General features: G+C 39.1%; 1 protein-coding gene across 1 annotated transcript; it reads right to left on the reverse strand.

Annotated features, from left to right (window-relative positions):
- Positions 1-7,094: 7,094 nt before the first annotated feature.
- dld (deltaD) lies at positions 7,095-20,148 on the reverse strand. Its single transcript, XM_082159325.1, has 14 exons — positions 19,993-20,148; positions 18,241-18,316; positions 18,029-18,108; positions 17,879-17,947; positions 17,731-17,800; positions 14,164-14,264; positions 13,920-14,060; positions 13,245-13,346; positions 12,877-13,067; positions 12,622-12,792; positions 12,354-12,543; positions 12,125-12,262; positions 11,953-12,042; positions 7,095-7,357 (listed from the first exon to the last, which is right to left on the reverse strand). The coding sequence occupies exons 1-14, from the start codon at positions 20,029-20,031 to the stop codon at positions 7,292-7,294; spliced, it is 1,524 nt and encodes a 507-aa protein (XP_082015451.1). The 5' UTR covers positions 20,032-20,148; the 3' UTR covers positions 7,095-7,291.
- Positions 20,149-20,376: the final 228 nt, after the last annotated feature.

Raw genomic sequence — 20,376 nt, forward strand, 5'->3', positions numbered from 1 at the left:
CGTTCATTTGCAGGGTCCGCTTCATCAGAATTATCCACGCACACACACTAGATTTGGTACAGGTTTTAAGCCGGATGCCCTTCCTTACGCAACCCAATAATACTAATTGACTTCTGCGTCAACTCCACGGCGTAGCTACGCCGTCACTCCAACGGCGTCGTGACCGTTTTATGGTTCTGCGTCGGGTTGCGTTGCATCGCGGTGCATTTCACCGCCAGAACGCTGGGGGGGTGGTGTGGTTCGCGAATCTCTTTCCTAGTTTGTTTTGGTTCCATGCGCCGGTTCCGCTTTTTCATTTCCGACAATGGCGAGCGAAAGAGAGAGAGTGTTGTCGCAGCTGGAGCTAATCAACGTTGAACAACAAATGATTTTATTGCAAATGTTTAATCGTAGAAGAAAAAGAAGACGTCAGCGAAGGTGGTCTGTACGACCAGTGCACGAAGACAGGGGAAGGATTGGCGAATTTGTTACGGTTGTTCGACCGCTGAGGGACTTGGACGAAGAAATGCACTTTAAGTATTTTCGGATGTCGAAAGGTCGATTTGACGATCTTGTTCATCGTTTAAAGCCGTTAATACAGCATCAGACTACACACAGTATGCCTATTGACCTCGCTCAGAGACTGGCAGTGACTTTAAAGATTTTATCTTCGGGTGCAAACCAACAGATCACCGGGTTGGGCTACAAAATGGGTTCGACCACGGTGCCATGGCAGGATAATGTAGTGTCCCGTGGCAGACTTGGTTAATTACTTGATATCCATGATGTACCCGTGAACATTGTATTGTAAATAAACAACAAACTTTTTTTCAAAACAAACATTGATTTGATTGATTGAAGTTTATTTCTAGCAACAACAAAAAAAGAAAAGAATATATATAAATATATACATATACACTACCGGTCAAAAGTTTTAGATCGGTAAGATTTTTAATGTTTTTAAAAGAAGTCTCTTCTGCTCACCAAGGCTGTGTTTAGTATATAAAAAACAATAAAACAAAACATATTTTATGACAATTTAAAATGACTGTTTTCTATTTTAATATATTTTACTCCGGAAATGATGTATAATCTGACCAATCACAGCCCCTGCGGTCTGCGTCACCGCGACGCGTAGTTACAATTTTTTGGAGGTGCACGTCAAGCTACGGCGGAGGGGTCGCGTCGAGGTTCGCGTCGACGCAGAGGGGTCCGCGGGGGTACGCCGTCGATTCGACGCAGAAGCATAAAACAGGCTTTAAGGGCGCTTTCACACTGGCAGTTTAGTGCGGACCGGGGCACGGTTCGCATGAAAAATCGCTAATGTGAACGCTGTCATCGGACCCGGGTGCGCACTAGAGTACCGAACCCGAGACTACCTGGAGGAGGTGGTCTGAGCTCGGTTGCTCCCGAACCGTGGCGCGGTTCGCGTTAATGTGCAAGCAACACGGACTCGGGTGCGCGCTTGTTCAGGAAGTATAGTATCCCGCGCATGCGTATCACTGTCGATATCATTGTTTGATTGCGTTTGCGATGACGTAAGATCACTGCAAACGCACCTGGGTTCGATACAACTAATTGAGTGTGAAACCAGACCAACGCTGCGGGGGGCGCCGGGAACTAGCGCACTCGGGTTCGGACCGCAGCAAACGAACCCAGTGGAAAAACGCCCTTAAGGGCGCTTTCACACTGGCAGTTTAGTGCGGACCGGGGCACGGTTCGCATGAAAAATCGCTAATGTGAACGCTGTCATCGGACCCGGGTGCGCACTAGAGTACCGAACCCGAGACTACCTGGAGGAGGTGGTCTGAGCTCGGTTGCTCCCGAACCGTGGCGCGGTTCGCGTTAATGTGCAAGCAACACGGACTCGGGTGCGCGCTTGTTCAGGAAGTATAGTATCCCGCGCATGCGTATCACTTTCGAATATCATTGTTTCCTCACACGAGTTGTATTCTCCATGCTGGGACACACTCAGGGCGTTTTTCCACTGGGTTCGTTTGCTGCGGTCCGAACCCGAGTGCGCTAGTTCCCGGCGCCCCCCGCAGCGTTGGTCTGGTTTCACACTCAATTAGTTGTATCGAACCCAGGTGCGTTTGCAGTGATCTTACGTCATCGCAAACGCATGGAGAATACAACTCGACTGAGCATAGCTGTAATTTGTCTGTTTTTTTGGTGCTATTATGCACAACATAGTGAGAGACAATACGTTTATGTTCATTACATGGTGTAATTCAGCACATATCCAGGGGACGCCGTGTTTCTGCTGCTCGCAGAAGATTTTTCACTGATGCGACAGTGATACGCATGCGCGGGATACTATACTTCCTGAACAAGCGCGCACCGAGTCCGTGTTGCTTGCACATTAACGCGAACCGCGCCACGGTTCGGGAGCAACCGAGCTTAGACCACCTCCTCCAGGTTATCTCAGGTTCGGTACTCTAGTGCGCACCCGGGTCCGCTGACAGCGTTCACATTAGCGATTTTTCATGCGAACCGTGCCCCGGTCCGCACTAAACTGCCAGTGTGAAAGCGCCCTCACACTCCTAAGGCCAATTTATCAAATCCAATCTACCTAAACTGCATTTGGACAGTGTGGGGGAAACCGGAGCACCCGGAGGAAACCCAAACTGACAGAGGGAGAACATGCAAAATCCACAAAGAAAGGACTCCTGGCTCATCCGGGGCTTGAACCGTGGGCCTTCTTGTTGTGAGGTGACATTGCTTTTCATAAAAAATATAAAAGAGAAATAATAAATAATATAATATAATATAATTTTATTTTTAATCTAATCTAATCTAATCTAATATGATATAATATAAGTAAGGGATAACAAGGGATACATCCAGCCGGTTGTTAGGCCTATCTCAGAATAAAACCCGACAGGGTGATCAGGACCCCGACGCGAAACGTTCAGTCTGTGGCGTTCAATCTGCTCCAGTCGTTGGAAAAAGTCTGAAGTGTGTTCAGTTCAGTCAAGGATGTTTCAGCTAGTCGTTAAGAAATAAAGTAAATCCCGCTTTAACATCTTCAAACGAGAATTGAATTTGTGTTTAATATACAATTTCAATGTCTGTTAACCCTTTCAAGCGTAAATGTTAAATATTCTAACTGACCCCCCAGAGTGAGTTTTTTCAAGGCGATCGTTATTTTAGAATGTTATGTTCCCCTTAATGTTTCCATGGCAACGCGTCACGCTTGTCACGTGATAGATCACATTGGCAAAATCACGGTGACCATACCACTATATCACATTTAGCCGACCTGACATATCAACGTCCTGGGGAACTTTCCTCCACGCACGGCACGCATCAGCCTTCCGATTAATGTCTCTATAACCCTCATCAGAGAGATCATACAGAATTGTACATTCTGACACTGACAAAATCAACCGTTAATCTCTCCGCCATTTTTGTTCTACTCGCTTCCGAAGCTTTTCAACGGTAGTACGACGTCCGCTGGGGGCGTATTGCGTATTACGGAGCTGATTTCAACTGCCAGTGTGAAGGCGGCGTTAGCCTATCCGATTTTAGATTCAATTAAATGAACGCAAAAGTAGGCACTGACTTCAGTCAGACTATTCTAGGCTTACTATTAAACTATAAGCTTATGTTATGGAAAATAATGCAATCAACTTAGGCTATCAATGAGTCTGTTTATTTTCACTTAAAAGTCGCTTGGAACAAAAGCATCCAGTAACATAAAAACATCGAGTAGATATGGACATAAAAAGAACCCACTTTAACATTTCAGTTATTTCAAATGGCAACATGAAACATGCATATTAGGGCTGGGAGAAAAAAATCGATTCACCTAAATATCGCGTTTTTTATTTATTTATTTTTTTAATGATTTTAAAATCTATTTATTTTTTATTACAGAATATTACAGATATTAATTCAAATTAAATTGTTTTATTTTGCACGATTCATCTTTAAAAGTCTGTGATCTCGATTCAAACACCCACGCGATCTTATTCCATTTCGTTTGTCTATTAGCTGCTAAACCTTTGACAAAATCATATTCAAATCTGTGTTGGCGCTGCCGCTGACCAAGAAAAAGTGTCATGAACAGGTCATGAACCGCATTGACAGCTACCTAAGTTTGGAAACCCCGCAATCTACTATGTTCTGATCCGAAACCAGCCCAATTTTTATCCACCCGCCCAAACCCATTTTTGCCCGCAAAATAGATTGCAAAACCGGCCAATCTGGCAACTCTGTTTGAATCATCTGGCTGTTATGTCACGTGACGTCACTGAACATTCCAAATCCCATGTGGGACCGTACTCTTTGGGGCATAGGGATAAGAATCCCATATATGGAACCGTCCCGCTCACAAGGTTAATAAGAAAGCTATAAAAAACATCTAGAATTTGTGCCATGTTTAATATTCTTTCGTAATATGCTTTTATAAATTTTTGTGCTACCGGTATATATATTTTTTTCTAATATTAAGCATAATTGCAGTTCTACCACATTCTGTTAATTTTGTTTAGACTACAAAGGAAGAGACTGTCATCAGGTACATCTGAAAGCCTCCCATCCTTCCTGCCAGGGGCGTAGCCATCATTTCAAAAGTGAGGGGGACAGAATGTCAAGTGTAATACCAGTTTTTTTCAGACTTTTGTTGACAGGTTTTTGCTTAATTGGCTTAATATGCTATTTATTTTTAAAGCAATAAAACAGAAAGAAAGAACGATGTTCATTACTTTATATTGCACATGCAGGGTTTTTCCTGGCTCAAAACTAGGCGGAAGTGGTAAAATCCTGATCATGCATTTTAATAATAAGATAATGAAATTTGTATTTTTCATAGACCATCATATAGCATACTGTGTTTGTGGGTGGAGCTCGGTACCCTAGGGGGGTCTGTGTACATTTTAAAGATAAATGCATTAATCTGGTGCACTTTGAGTCACCCGAATCTGCTGTTAAAAATAAATAATCCACCCGCCAACCGCCCAAACCTATGATATTTGATCATCACATTACAATTATTCAAACTACAATTATTACATCACTGTTGGAAAACATTTTTATCAGAATAAGTTTTTTACCTTTATAAAGGGCATTTTTTCCTTAATTTTATTAAATGTAGCCTATGCTCCATCTTTCATTTCAAATTGAAACTTTGTTACCGTCAGTGTATTATTATCAACTATAGGCTATCAATCGCCACTTAACATTAAATTAAATTAAATCAGAATCATCCTTGCATTATCTGTAATTCCCTATTTATTATTAATATTATTTATTATCTATCTATCTATCTATCTATCTATCTATCTATCTATCTATCTATCTATCTATCTATCTATCTATCTATCTATCTATCTATCTATCTATCTGCCTGTCTGTCTTACTAAACTAAAACTTTCCAATTGAAAACCTTCAAACTTCAAGCTTTTAAAACTACTTCAAACTTTCTGGTTAGGCTTTTTCAAGAGAACTTAAATTTTGTCATCATGTACACATGTTACAACACTGCCTGATTCAAGCAGGCTGTTAATGCATGAAAATACAAATTCAGCATTAGGCTAACAATCACCATGTTTATTCTAATTTGAAGGGCTTTGATAACATCTGTGAAAATAAAAGACATTACGAATAAAAAAAGATTGAAAATAAACGCACGTTTGTGCGGGTAGTGAATATTTTCAATTTACAACGAAACTTGTTAATTATTCAACAAGAGAAATAGGCAGAGTTATTCATCATTGTGCAACACAATTCAGATACCACATGGCAACTTACTTACAGCGCTTGACTTTTTCGTGAAAAAGGATCGAGTTAAGACTGAAGAGTTTGTTGTCGTTTTGAACTCATTGCAACCTCTATGAAAAAAAATGGATTGGGCGCGGGTGCGAGCATGGGCGTGTCGTGATGCACGAGTGACTGATTACCATGGAAACGTGAAAGTCACGTATGTAGATAGACTTGACTCTTTGGATTTTAAATCTCGATGTAGGCTATGCACACCCGCGAAAACCGGGTGTGGTGGACACACTTGCCCTATGAAAAAGTGCGGGGGACGAATTTACATTTTATAAAAAGTGGGGGGGACACGTCCCCCGCGTAATCTACGCCCATGCTTCCTGCTTTTTAGTCACAACAGCTCCCGCTGGGCGAGACATGAAGGTCTCAGCTGGGCATGATTGCAGGAAGGTCATCTAAATTGAGCGAAGCCATTAGTGATAACTTGTTATGGCCTTTCTTTATCAATTTAATATGAGGTATCTTAAGCAGGCACATGCACATTAACCCCAGAATGTATTTGAAAACATTTAAATTTGCATTAAATAGGCAAAATTTCAAACCAATGAGCATTTTATTTTTAGGAATCCTTGCATAAGCACAGTTTAAGCAAAACATCTCAGAAACAGAAGTTAAGTTTACAGGAATTAACTGTTTAAATTAAGACAAAAGTAGAATCTATCTGGGCTGAGTGGGCTCTTTCTGAGAGGAACATGTGATAAACCAACTTTGGTTATTGCGCTCTGTGAGGGACAATAATGACCTCTGATGGTCTGATGAGGAACTGCAGGTAAACTCATAAATTCATGCATCACTAAACGAGCATATTGTTCATATTTTAGCATATTGTTCTTTCAAATCATGTCTTATCCCGATGCAAACAAGGGAAGGCAAATCTGCAAAATAACTATAAATGCAGACTTACTGTAAACCCTAAGAATAAAATAAATTCATGGATGTTTACTTCCCTATTAAAAAAGAAGTGACTTCTGCGCTGCAGTTAATGATCTTCAGTTCTTCGCACATTAATATTGATGGATGATTAATTTGACAGCATGCAACAAATTCCTTCTTTCTATAAAACCCAGAACATGTACGCAACCTTCAACTTCTCCCCACAAGCTGCATTAAATCATCTTTTAAAACCTCATAACTCCTAAACTGTTATTCACAGCACCCCTTAATGAATGCATAATGACACTTCTTTTATTCATCCCCCATGTGTATCAATACAGCCAAAGTTAATTTTTCCAACCATCACAGTTATTGCTTTGGTGTTCAGGAGACTATTTATGACCACCGGCATGAAACTTGAACAACACTGATTTATAAAATCCAAACAATATTTTTCTGGATCAGGCGAAGGTCCAAACTCCTTTATTAGAACATTTAAATAACAGACTATATGTTTTACAGGATTATTCTGGATGTCTGCATGAAGGGTACATCTGAAGGCCCAGAGATTGAAGAACTACAAATTGTGTGATTTTCTTTTGGTGGAGAAAAAAATGCAGCAGATACTATAGTGTATTTATATACAAGTGTATGTGAAGAAAATCTAGAAGTTGATCGCTTTTCCAAATGAAGCAGCAAGGTTGGCTTCTCTAAAGGCCTCTGATACAGTCTGGGAAAAGAGGAAGAGGTTGATTAACACGTTTAAAAAACAAATGTTACAATTATTTAAAAAAAACACATTTAAAAAATATATTATTATTATTATTATTAGTAGTAGTAGTATAGTAGTAGTAATAATAAACAACATTTTTAAAAGTAATTTTAATATTATTTTACAACAAAAAAAATGCAAAAAACAATGGCCAAGATTAGTGCGCTCATTCTTCAGAATGACTATTAATAATAGTACCTTAATAGAGAAAATAAAGTAGAGAAAAACACTATATTCAGAGACACTTGTGAGGTGGGCAAAAATTATTAATAACAGTAATAATGAATATTTAAATGTATTCTTTCGTAATATGCTTTTATTAATTTTTGTGCTACCGGTATGTATATTTTCTTCTAATATTAAGCATAACTGCAGTTCTACCACATTCTGTTAATTTTGTTTAGACAACAAAGGAAGAGACTGTCATCAGGTACAGTAAAGCTAAACCCGAAAGCCTCCCATCCTTCCTGCTTTTAGTCTTTTACAAAGAGGAAAAATATAGGTAACACATTTGAAAAATAAACAATGTTGCAATTTATTATTACTATTTTATTCTTTTAAATCAAGATATTTTTAAACATGAAATTTGTTTTTGGCCCAAAATGGCCAAGATTAGTGTTAATAATTGTAACTTAATAGAGAAAATAAAGTAAAAAAAAAAAAAAAAAAAATTCTGTAGACTATATTCAGAGACACTTGGAAAAGCTGGTTATCACATTTGAAAAAAAACAACAACAACAACAACACAACAATGTTGCAATTTACTATCAGGGATGCACCAATATGAACATTTTGTCCGGTACGATAACCAATAATTCTTTATATTTGAAAGCCGATAACCGATATATTGGCCGATCAATCTTTTCAAAAAGTTATTATATAATTTTTGAGAGCCTGATTACAAAAACAAGTCTCACCATTAAAAGCCACATCCCAAGCACACAATTATAATGTTCTCATTATTATTTTATGTAGCCGATATGACTAACACATGTTGCACTTAACGTTTTTTTCTTTTTTTTAAGTGGTTCTAATTATATTTCAAACAATTCAAAAGCATCATGGCAAACAAGATGCACATCTGAAGCGTCTCAGCTGAAGGAAATAATCCATAATTTATTGGCTTTAAAGACCCACTCCGATGAAAATCATGTTTTTCTAGGTGTTAACATGTTCTTGTGGCATTTTTCTTATGCTAGAGGACATATCTTGAGAAAAATAAGCTCAAAGTTGTATTTCTGAGTATTTCTGCATTCAAATGGCTGTGAATCAGTAGCAGACGCTAAAATGCCGGCTAAAATAGACTGGAGTTGTGACGTAGTAACTCCACTGGGCGGGGCCACAAGCTCATACTCCCCTCCGCCCCGCCCGGGTTGCAATGCTAAGAGGAGAGATATTGGTATTAGCTTTCATGCTTTACCAAAACATGTTGCGTTGAGAGATGAATGGATTACGTTCCAGGGTTCCAGACTGCGACCATTTTTTGAGTGTGCGAGTTAAAATTTTATGTGGTCGCATTTGTGCGAGTGCTGTTGAGAGTCATGTACTACTCAGTTAAATTCACGCATGAATTTTCCTGCATTGAACTTGTTTTAGCGCCCGCCAAAGTGAATTTTTGTCCCGCCAAAGTCTTATTTGATCGGTGAGTAATGTAGATGAACTGCTGCGCTTGTGACAGGACATGTTTATACCTGAAAGAACGAGCAGAGAGAGAGACCCGGACGCGCGCGCGCGCACTCTCTGTCTTCGGAGCCAGGCGAAAATGTAAACAAGACCTCACCGTCTCCAAACTAAGCGCTGTCTTGCTCTCTCTCCCTCGCACATATTAATCAGAATAAATCGACACGGCGGTAAAAGGTCGGAAGACCAAAGTTTCATGTGGAGCATTCTGAGATTTTTTTTTTCTTTTTCTGAATTGCCGCTGGGTGTGAATTGTGCTAAATAAGTTGCCTTATCTTCTCTGAAAAGCGTTCCGGACATTCAGCTGACATAAAACAACACTTTAATTAAACGAAAAAAACTATCCAGTGATGAAATGTTTTCTGTGTTGACAAAGAAAGACAGAAAGAGGCTGTTGCTGCCTATGTATCTCGCTTCAGCCAACGGCTCCGCCCACGGCTCCGCCCACAACGCAGAGGCGAATTGCTAATGAGCTACTGCCGCTCTGCTGAAGAGAAGTCCCAGAAAACGGCACAGGTTTTGTGATTTTGGCTAAAAACGGCATAATCATCATTTAAAGACCACTGAGAATGTTTAAAAATAGCTCAAAATATGTTCGGAGTGGGACTTTAAAGGAACACTCCACCGTTTTTTGAAATAGGGCTTATTCACTTTCTTTCCTACATTTAGATAGGTGGGCAAATGCATTTTTGTCTCAGTGCATGCAATTGTTTTAGTTTGACAGGGTCGGCGTGAGCTTAGCTTAGCATAATGAATGGAATCCTTTGTTGCCAGCTAGCATGTCCTGAGTAAAAGTGATATAACATTTTTTAAAAACCCACCTAATTACTTCTTGTGGCCTGCGTATTCACAACAAGTACAAATAGTGATGCAGATTAACACTAGGCGATTTCCTAGGCAGATATTGACTTATATATTAAGGACTATATTAGGGGGAAGCACAGGCGAAGCACTGCTACTTGGGCGTGATATCTCTGCGCCCAAGTAGCAGTGCTTCACCTGGGGCCAGTTGCATAAACATAGCCATTATGTTAAGACGGTGTCTTAAGAACTAGTATGATCAACTAGAAGTTAGGTAGGGGTAATCAGTCTTACTGTTCGGTGTCAAATTAGACCAATCTACATTTTTATGTTACTGACTTTAAAAAGTTATTAACAGTTTTAAAGAATAAAACTGGATGACTAACTTGTAAGACTAGTCTTAACAGTTTATGCAACTGGCCACTGTGCTTCCCCCTAATATAGTCCCAAGTCAATATCTGCATAGGAAATCGTCTAGTGTTAATCTGCATCGCTATTTGTACTTGTTGTGAATACGCAGGCCACAAGAAGTAATTAGGTGGGTTTTTTTAATTTTTTATATCACTTTTACTCAGGACATGCTAGCTGGCAACAAAGGATTCCATTCATTATGCTAAGCTAAGCTAGCGCCGACCCTGTCATACTAAAACAATGCATGCACTAGGGATGGGACGGTATGAAAATTTCATATCACGATTATAGTGACCAAAATTATCGTGATGATCAATATTATCACGGTTTTGTTAAAACGAGATGAAAGTGTTAAAAAAGAACTGATGCTCACACTAAAAACAGTTTCATATTTGAAAATCAACAAACAACAAATAAAACAAGCAACTCTATGCACTTTTTTAAGCAAGATTATATTCTGTGGCATTTCCTTCCTTATAATGACCGTCGTCAATAGCAACGCATTATAACACAGCGCACATCCATGTATCGCAACGGACGCGCACGCGCTCTCTCGTTTCATTCAAATACAACTTGCCGTCTTGTGTCTCCGTTCTTGGGCGATTGTTTTGTACGCTGTACAAAATGGATTTATAAACAGGTAAGATTTAAAACATTAATCTCAATTCAATATGTCCCCGTAATTGTGTGGTAAAAAAATAAAATTCGGTGTAATAAGTGTACAATGATAGTCTTGTTTGAACTTGTTCGTTCGACTTTGGCTCAAAGCCACTTGCTGCAAACTTTTCTTCACGGAAGCTTCACGTTTATTTCAAGTGAGTGAGAGAAAATATTTCAACTCAAAACAACATTTTGTGCCCAATTATTTCCCAGACGTAGCTTTTGGTAAGTTAACTTGCTATAAACAGTGGGTGATGGTCACACAAGAGGACTCGGCAGATTTGAAGTGTTTCCCCCCTACTGTAGTGACCATCCTCGATTAAGTTTCACTCAGGACTTTTGTAAAAGCCAAAATATGACCACACCTCAGATTTGGTCCTCTTAAAACGCTGAAAAATCTCCCGAGCACGGTCACTGCCTGCCGCCATTCCTTCTCGAATAAAAAAAACAACATTGCGTGCTGCGCCTGCGTCAGCCTGTTGCTGGCTGGACAGGATTTACAGTGAGTTATTAAAATCGCGATAATCAAACACGGTTTTAATGATAATAAAATTTTGAACGATAATACTAACCGTCAGTACATTTTATCGTGGTTTATAGTGAAACCGGTAATCGTCCACAAAAATGCATTTTTCCCACCTATCTAAATGTAGGAAAGAAGGTGAATAAGCCCTATTTCAAAAAACGGTGGAGTGTTCCTTTAACATATCAGGCAAAAAATTATATTAGGCCAAAAACGATAACATAAAAAATGTACATATCGGCCGATACCGATATGGTGGCCGATATATCGTGCATCCCTATTTACTATTATTAATAGTAATATTTTACTTTAAGATCTTTTTTATTCATTACTTAATTTAATTTAAAATAATAATAAATAAATGGCTAAGATTTGAGTGCTCATTAGGGTTTTTTCCTCGCACACTGTACGCAGACACTTAAATAACTGAAACTTAGAGAAAATAAAAAAACAGTAAACCATATTCAGAGACACTTACAGGGTGGGCGTGACACACTCTCGCAATATCCTCACATGACGCTCCATATTCCATAGCTAACGCAGCCTCGTTAATGATCTCGCCTGCCCCCTGTAAAATGAAAATCCAATATATGAATTATCATATCATTAAACATCCTACACAGGAAAAGCAAAAGCAGATTTATCCTTACCGTTCCCAGAATGTGTGCTCCCAGCATCCTGTCTGTGTCCTTGTGGCTGAGGATCTTTACCAGTCCATCTGTATCAGCATTCGTCTTGGCTCTGCTGTTTGCCGCGAACGGGAATTTGCCCACTTTATATGGCACACCCTAGAAAATAATGTATTTTAGAAGTAAATGTTTGATGTGACATACAATCTAAGATGGAGAGGTGTGCTAAAATAACAACGGGTCTACTCACATCCTCTTTGAGTTGTTCCTCGGTCTTGCCGACCCAGGCGACCTCAGGGTGTGTGTATATAACAGAGGGCACACTGTTGTAGTCGATATGGACAGCTCCTCCTGCCATTCCCTCGACACAAATAATACCCTCATCCTCGGCTTTATGGGCCAACATGGGTCCAGCTACAACATCTCCAATGGCAAAGATACTAAAAAGAGATTAAAAACACAAATTAAGACTTGTTTGTCGCAACAAATGCAAGACAACTCATTTGAAGTCCACATACCTGGGCACTTTGGTCTGGAAACGGCCGTTGACAGGGATTCTCCCGCGGTTATCCAGTTCGATCCCGACAGACTCGAGACCGAGGCTTCCGGTGAATGGACGGCGGCCAATGCACACCAGCAGAACGTCACAGGTGAGCGTCTCGTTCTTGCCACCAGCTGCAGCTTCCACGCTATCCAAAGGAAATTACATAATGGACAAAAGCACTAGAAGAACTCAATCCTAAAACATCATTTGGGAGAAACGCCGCACTCACGCCACATCGATCTTGCCGTCGGGTCTCTTGGTGGCGCCCATGACCTTGGTGCCCAGTTTGAACTTCACCCCCTGCTTCTGGAGGATTCTCTGGAAGTTCTTGGAGATCTCCATGTCGATGCCCATTCCGCCGACGTGGCTGAGGAACTCCACCGCTGTAACTTTGGATCCAAGCCTCTGCCAAACGGACCCCTGGGAACAAACAGAAGGGATCTCAATAATCAAACCCAATTCAGAAGCATCATCAGTCCTCAGATGCTACAAACACGCACTTTCATTACCAAAATGAATCATTTAGATCAGTCTTATGATGAATAGGGGATGAAATTCTGTAATATTCACTCCATAACCTTCTAATCGTCCACTCACCAACTCCACGCCAATGACTCCTGCTCCAATCACAATGAGCTCCTCTGGAACTTTCTTGAGGGACAATGCGCCGGTGGACGAGACAACAGTTTCTTCATCAATCTGTCAAAAGGGGAAAATATTTCAGATTTAATATTCACGATCTGAACGCAACATGCTGACACAAAGGCTGTTAGGGAGCATAATTATACAAGATGGCGTACGAAGCAAGAAAAATGTTGATCACGAAATATTTACATGATTTAACACACATATTCAAAATAAAAAAATGAAATAGTGATATGACTGTGTGATTATCAAATTTCAAAGGCTGCGATTTAATTAAATATATGTATTGTGTGTTTCAAAATGAACCTGTAATGAGAAAAACCAGCTGTTAAAATGTGAGTTTAATGTTTGAAAATGAAGAAATTAAGAGTTATAAATATTAGTATTGTCATTTTACAGCTGTACTGTATAATAAAATTATTATTATAATTAATGTTTTTTCTTATATACCAGATTTTGTATTTTACTGTAAAAATCAATATAAAATATTTTAATAATTTAAAATGTACCATTTTACCCAATATTGCTACATATTTTTTATGCGCATTAGTTTTGTGCAGTTATCTTAGCAACATGCTAACATCAAACGCTTCTGCTTGGAAGTCTTCTCGTCTATCGCTGATGTACCTGAATGCCTGGGAATGGGGTGACCTCTGATCCCGTAGCGATGAGGATGTTCTTGGAGTTTATGACTTGTTCACCATCAGCAGTCTTTGCGGTCACTTGATTCTTACCAGTTATCATTCCAAAACCATTGACATGAGTTACCTATGGATCGAAAACAATCATTCTGTATGGCTTTAAAAGGTTTATTGCTTTACTGCCACATCATGTGAACAATGAATATTCAAAAACAAATGAAAAAGCTCACTTTGTTTTGTTTGAATAAGTGTGCGATTCCTCCTGTCAGAGCTTTGACAGCCCCGCTCTTCTGCGCCATCATCTTCTCCAGGTTCAGTGAGATCCCCTGAACTAATGAAAAATAAATTATTAGGAAATGACTAAAAAAATTATTAAAGTGCCCCTATTATGCTTTTTCAGATATAACTTTTTATGTAGAGCGCAATAAAGCTGTTTATGAATGTAGAAGGTCTGCAAAGTTTCATAGATCAAGCTGCACAATAAATAGAGTTATTGTCTTCCAAAAGAAAGAACCTGAAACGAGTCGTGAGTAATTCCAGTCTTTCTTCCTGCTCGAACCCACATACTTTATATGTTGCCTTTGGCTTGCTCAGTTGGGGATATTTTGGGGATATTTAATTTAATTTTATCAATCAATAAATTCCTCTTGAAACAAACTTTGTTGTATTATTTTAATTTAATACTGTGAAGCTGCTTTGATACAATCTGTATTGTGAAAAGCGCTATACAAATAAACTTGACTTGACTTTAACCCACCCTTGATCCCTGTAGTTGTAGCTGAGACTGAAAGAGTTTGGTTTGTGTTGTCAACATGTCGAGAAGATGCTGTTTTTTGCTCTTTGAAAGCAAATCCACTTTGATGCACTTCCAAAGGACTCGGCAGTCGGCTCGAATTGATGCGGTTAAACCACACTATTGTTACTGTTAATATCGCTGTGTATGAAAGTGCTGAGGAAGATCTGGAGCTGAAAATCAGATATAATGTTATGGTTTCTGACATGCGCTCTAAGCAGTGGACAAATCAAAACACACTGGGCCATCTGACCAATCAGAGCAGAGTAGACCAATCACAACAGACTGGGCCATCTGACCAATCAGAGCAGAGTAGACCAATCACAACAGACTGGGCCATCTGACCAATCAAGAGCACAGTAGACCAATCACAACACACTGGGCCATCTAACCAATCAGAGCACAGTAGACCAGTCACAACACACTGGGCCATCTGACCAATCAGAGCAGAGTAGACCAATCACAACAGACTGGGCCATCTGACCAATCAAGAGCACAGTAGACCAATCACAACACACTGGGCCATCTAATCAATCAGAGCACAGTAGACCAGTCACAACACACTGGGCCATCTGACCAATCAGAGCAGAGTAGACCAATCACAACAGACTGGGCCATCTGACCAATCAAGAGCACAGTAGACCAATCACAACACACTGGGCCATCTGACCAATCAGAGCAGAGTAGACCAATCACAACACACTGGGCCATCTGACCAATCAGAGCAGAGTAGACCAATCACAACACACTGGGCCATCTGACCAATCAGAGCAGAGTAGACCAATCACAACACACTGGGCCATCTGACCAATCAGAGCAGAGTAGACCAATCACAACAAACTGGGCCATCTGACCAATCAGAGCAGAGTAGACCAATCACACCTGGGGCACGTTCAAGTTCAAAACGGTGCGCAACGTTTTGCTACGGATTCCGGGTTGAACGTCATGTTTCCTGGAAACGGCGTGCACCGGTGTGCAACGGGGTTTGAGATACGTTTTCTCTTGTTTGGTGGGTGTGTCAGAACTGCAGTCCAATCAGCAGCAACATGTATATAAAGCAACATGTATACAAATCAGTATTAAAGTGAACTCGCACAATGGGTCAAGGAAAGTAATTTACAAATGTGTTCGATGCAGCTCGGTATACGCAACAACTGAGGATATTAGAAGACATGTTTGACGTAAGTTTTATTGTAAAAATATAGGATATCAACATAATGATGTAGTTGTTTATATTTTTAGCTTCATTGCAAGTGTATGACATTTGGTATAGAAATAAACAATGGTAATTAAGAGCTTTTCCTAAAAATGAGAAAGAAAATACAGGGTATTAAAACAGTATGAACTACAAATAAAGTCAGTATGTGAGGCTAAATAGATGTATTTTAGTCTGAATTAGGTAAGATGTGTGCTTCCATTTCAGTTTCAGCAATCCCATCACTCGATTGGGATGTTCTCTTTTGTTCTGGGCGGCAAGTGCAGTAACTGTAACATCGAGCATATTTTGTAGTATTAAACACATATTTATACCGACTTCATCAGGCTCAGAAAATTCTTCACAAAGAACACAAAGAATGAGCCTTCTCAGCTGCCATAGTTGCAACTCTTGCGTCATCAGAACAGTGTGTTCAATGCATCACCGTTTCTGTTTAAAAAACGTTGTGCAACGTTTTGTCGGGGCTGAACGCAGCCCTGATTGGGCCATCTAACCAATCAGAGCAGAGTAGACCAATCACAACACACTGGGCCATCTGACCAATCAGAGCAGAGTAGACCAATCACTACAGACTGGGCCATCTGACCAATCAGAGCAGAGTAGACCAATCACAACAGACCGGCCATCTGACCAATCAGAGTAGGTTCTCAGAAAGCAGGAGTTTAGAGAGACTGGATCCTTTATCAAATGATTTAAAGGGATAGTTCACTTTGAAATAAATTTTTGGTATGTTTTAGCTTACCTCAAGGGCATCCAAGATGTAGGTGTCTTTTTTTCCGCAGTAGTTTCAATTTTGATATTTTTAGGTCAAACCGTTCTTGTCTGTCAGTCATATAATGCAGGTCTATGGTCATTATCTCAAAACACAAGCACAGAGTCCAAATTAAAACAATTCCCCGTCGTCCAAATTAAACAATTCCCCATCGTAAGTACACATTGATGGCCTAAGACACGAAACGAGCGGTTTGTGTGAGAAAACGAACAGTATTTATATCGTTTTTACCTCTTATACGCAGACATGTCCGAGTAATCTGATCTGATGTGTGCGCAGACTGGTGCATAGATATATACACACTAGATGTCGCCTTGTCTACGGCAGTTCATTGGAACGAATGTCTTTAAGGCTACATCTAGTGTATATAACTATGCACCAGTCTGCGTGCACGTCAGATCAGATCACTCGGACATGTCTGTGTATAAGAGGTAAAAACGATATACTGTTCGTTTTCTCACACAAACCGCTCGTTTCGTGTCTTAGGCCATCAATGTGTACTTACGATGGGGAATTGTTTAATTTGGACGACGGGGAATTGTTTTAATTTGGACTCTGTGCATGTGTTTTGAGATAATGACCATAGACCTGCATTATATGACTGACAGACAAGAACGGTTTGACCTAAAAATATCCAAATTGAAAAAAAAGACACCTACATCTTGGATGCCCTTGAGGTAAGCTAAAACATACCAAAAATGTATTTCAAAGTGAACTATCCCTTTAAGACACTGTGATAAAAGTGGTGATGTTGCAATGCATGTTATGAGAAAATGTGTTTTTTGATCTTGGTCGCAACTAAACTTACTGTAGGAGACCTAAAAAAATAATAATAGGGGCACTTTAAAAAGACAAGTTTTGAAATACCTACAAGCCTCTATAATTTATTACAGTTCAAATGGCCTCAGCCAGAAGGAAAACGTTCAAATCTGTTTGCTTCTGCAAGTCCTTGACGTGCAAGTCACAATAAAAGATGTTTATGCGGACCCATATCACATGTTTACACTTCAACTTACTCTCAATGCCTCTGCTTTCGAAATCTTTCCCATGTGCCAAGTGATACAGGTACGAGTTGTTCAGCAGAGCCTTAAACAGACAAAAATAATCAATTTAGCCATTGTTAAAAGCATTTCGGGAAAAGGCAGAATTTTTTAAATCACGAACCTTTGACGGAATGCAGCCCACGTTCAAGCACGTCCCTCCGAGGGTCTCGTTCTTCTCCACACATACTGTCTACAGTGAAAGAAACTCGTGTTACCAGTGCAGTCAAAACAAAAGCCGTCGGCATCCGTGAACCGGGTGTCAAACTGATACCTTGAAACCAAGCTGAGCTGCTTTGATGGCGGCGACGTATCCTCCAGGCCCAGAGCCCACAACTGTGACATCAGCATCAACTTTGACAGAACAAAAGATATCATTACATATTAGCGCATTTCATATCATTTAACTTCAAAATAAAAGCCATTGCTGAGAATTTGTAAATACAGCAGTATCGATTACTACAATCAAATGTGACTTCATCTTACTTGCTGCTTTGTCAGCATATGTTCTCGCGGACAGGACTGTGGCTCCGTGCAGCTTGCAGGGAAGGTGCTGTCCTCGCTGGAGTGTTCAAGAGAAATTGAAACAAAAGAATCTTATTTTATAACAATAACATGTGATCACACATGTCGAAACGGTTTGGTTTTTGGACCTTTTAATGTATTCACTTTTATTTATTTTTTCTCATTTTTCCATCTATTGTAATATTTAATATAAAAAGCCCTTCTAGGGACAGGTGTTGCGAATTAGCCTTGGCCATAAACACTATGATACTGACATGGGATTGATTCGAGAAGATAATCTATGTTCACTGTATCTGTCCCTACCAAAATAAACTATAAATAATACAGATATGGTAAATCTTCTGCATTATCTATTTTGATGTTTACAAATGGCAAAGAAAATATCTGAATATCCACTAACTGTCCAAAGGGAGAAAAGGACAAAAAGAGGAAAATAAACATTGAAATGTAAAGCAATAAACTCAAAAGAAAGTTAATCACGAGTATTAAACAGTTGCATAATTATGTTGCAATAAAGGCAAACTCCAAAACGCTGTACCAGGATTCAAAAGTCTCCATGCAAGTATTAATGAAAGATGAAAATTGTATTGAAGCCTAAAGTTTTTAAATGACTAAAACTGAAATAAAAATATACTAAATAGTTAAATAGTAAAAATAAATACACACACACACACACACACACACACACACACACACACACACACACATATATATATATATATATATAAATATACACACACATACACACACAGTATATACAGTATATATATATACATAATATAAATATAAATAAATAATATAAAGTATATATATATTTTTAAATATAACTTATATAAAAAATTATATAAAATATAAAGAAATATGGTATTTTTTGCTAAATATCACACAAAAAAAACCTAATAAAATGACAGTTAAATCATTGAATATGAATATTATTTTTTTCTTTAGTTTTAATTCTTTAGACTAGATCACTGCCAATGAGAATCTAATGACAATATTAAGGCACAGGGAATTTTTATTTAGTAGTAATTTTAGTATAAAACTTTTATTTTTATTTATTTAGTCTAATACTGATGATAACCCCCAAAAAAACATAATTAGTTCAATAAACAGAAAAAGAAGTCCACATTTTGTAGAGTTGAACAGCACATGGATTACAAAGCATGTTATAAAATGTCTCTCTCCCCGTTTTTTGTTTTTTAATTTCTTCCCTAAATATATCTGTCTCAAAGCCTAGTTTTCAGTCTACACAGACAGCACTTTTGGCCATCACAGGCACATTCTAGATAGGCAGCTCACTTAATGTTGTATTTAACACGCCTGTGATGGTGAAAAGGTAAAAAGGTGGTAGTAAAAATTATGTGACCTAACGTTAAATGGCAAATGACCAAAAAGCTCCACGGACATGAAACTACACGCCCCTGCAAAATCAACCAATGGTGACAGATTACACAACTCATTGTTAGTTGTGTAAATATTCTTTAGCACTTTCGATAAATGAGATATAGTTACAAGTAAATTCATGCAGCTAAATACATAAACTCATTCTGCTTCGCTTGTTTATGGGCTGACAACTGTGCATGCTGACAAGCTAGTATGTCGGGCCTACACAGTAATAACATTGAATTTCTGACTAAAACGCTTTCTTTTCATTCTAATGGACTATGGATATATTCAAAGTACAGTGTACGGGGGCACATAAAGAGTCTTTACCGTGGCGAGTGTGCGGTATAGATGGTTCCAGGTCTGCATTTTGACAGTACGTCCCTTACGAGACCGCTTCACCTACAGCGATCGGTGTGTCCAAGGACTCGGCAGTTTACGCATGCGCAGTACGGAAAGCGGTCAGAGTCGCTGCCTGATGATGTCACGCAACCAGCTCGGCTCGTTTGTCAACCTGCCTGGAGAAACTTCTTCAAATATCAAACATTCATCGCAATAAGCCCATTTTCATTGTCTCAAGCAAATATTATTGCCGAATTATTTCATCTTCAAAGAACTCTAACATTCTTAAGATTGTAAACCTGTTCCGCCTCTTTAATAATAATTTTAAAAAAGAAGTATGCAATTTATTTGTATTTTCAGATGCAGGCATAA

The sequence above is a fragment of the Leuciscus leuciscus genome (assembly GCF_965113295.1).
Source record: "Leuciscus leuciscus genome assembly, chromosome: 25".
In the NCBI taxonomy this organism is placed as follows: Eukaryota; Metazoa; Chordata; class Actinopteri; order Cypriniformes; family Leuciscidae; genus Leuciscus; species Leuciscus leuciscus.

Coding starts and splice junctions, on each gene's coding strand:
- dld (XM_082159325.1), bottom strand. CDS start 20,031: ATGCAGACCTGGAACCATCTATACCGCACACTCGCCACG. Junction 14,061..14,163: donor ACTTATTCAAACAAAACAAA/GTGAGCTTTTTC, acceptor TTCGATCCATAG/GTAACTCATGTCAATGGTTT. Junction 7,358..11,952: donor GAGTGTGTCACGCCCACCCT/GTAAGTGTCTCT, acceptor CTCTTTTCCCAG/ACTGTATCAGAGGCCTTTAG.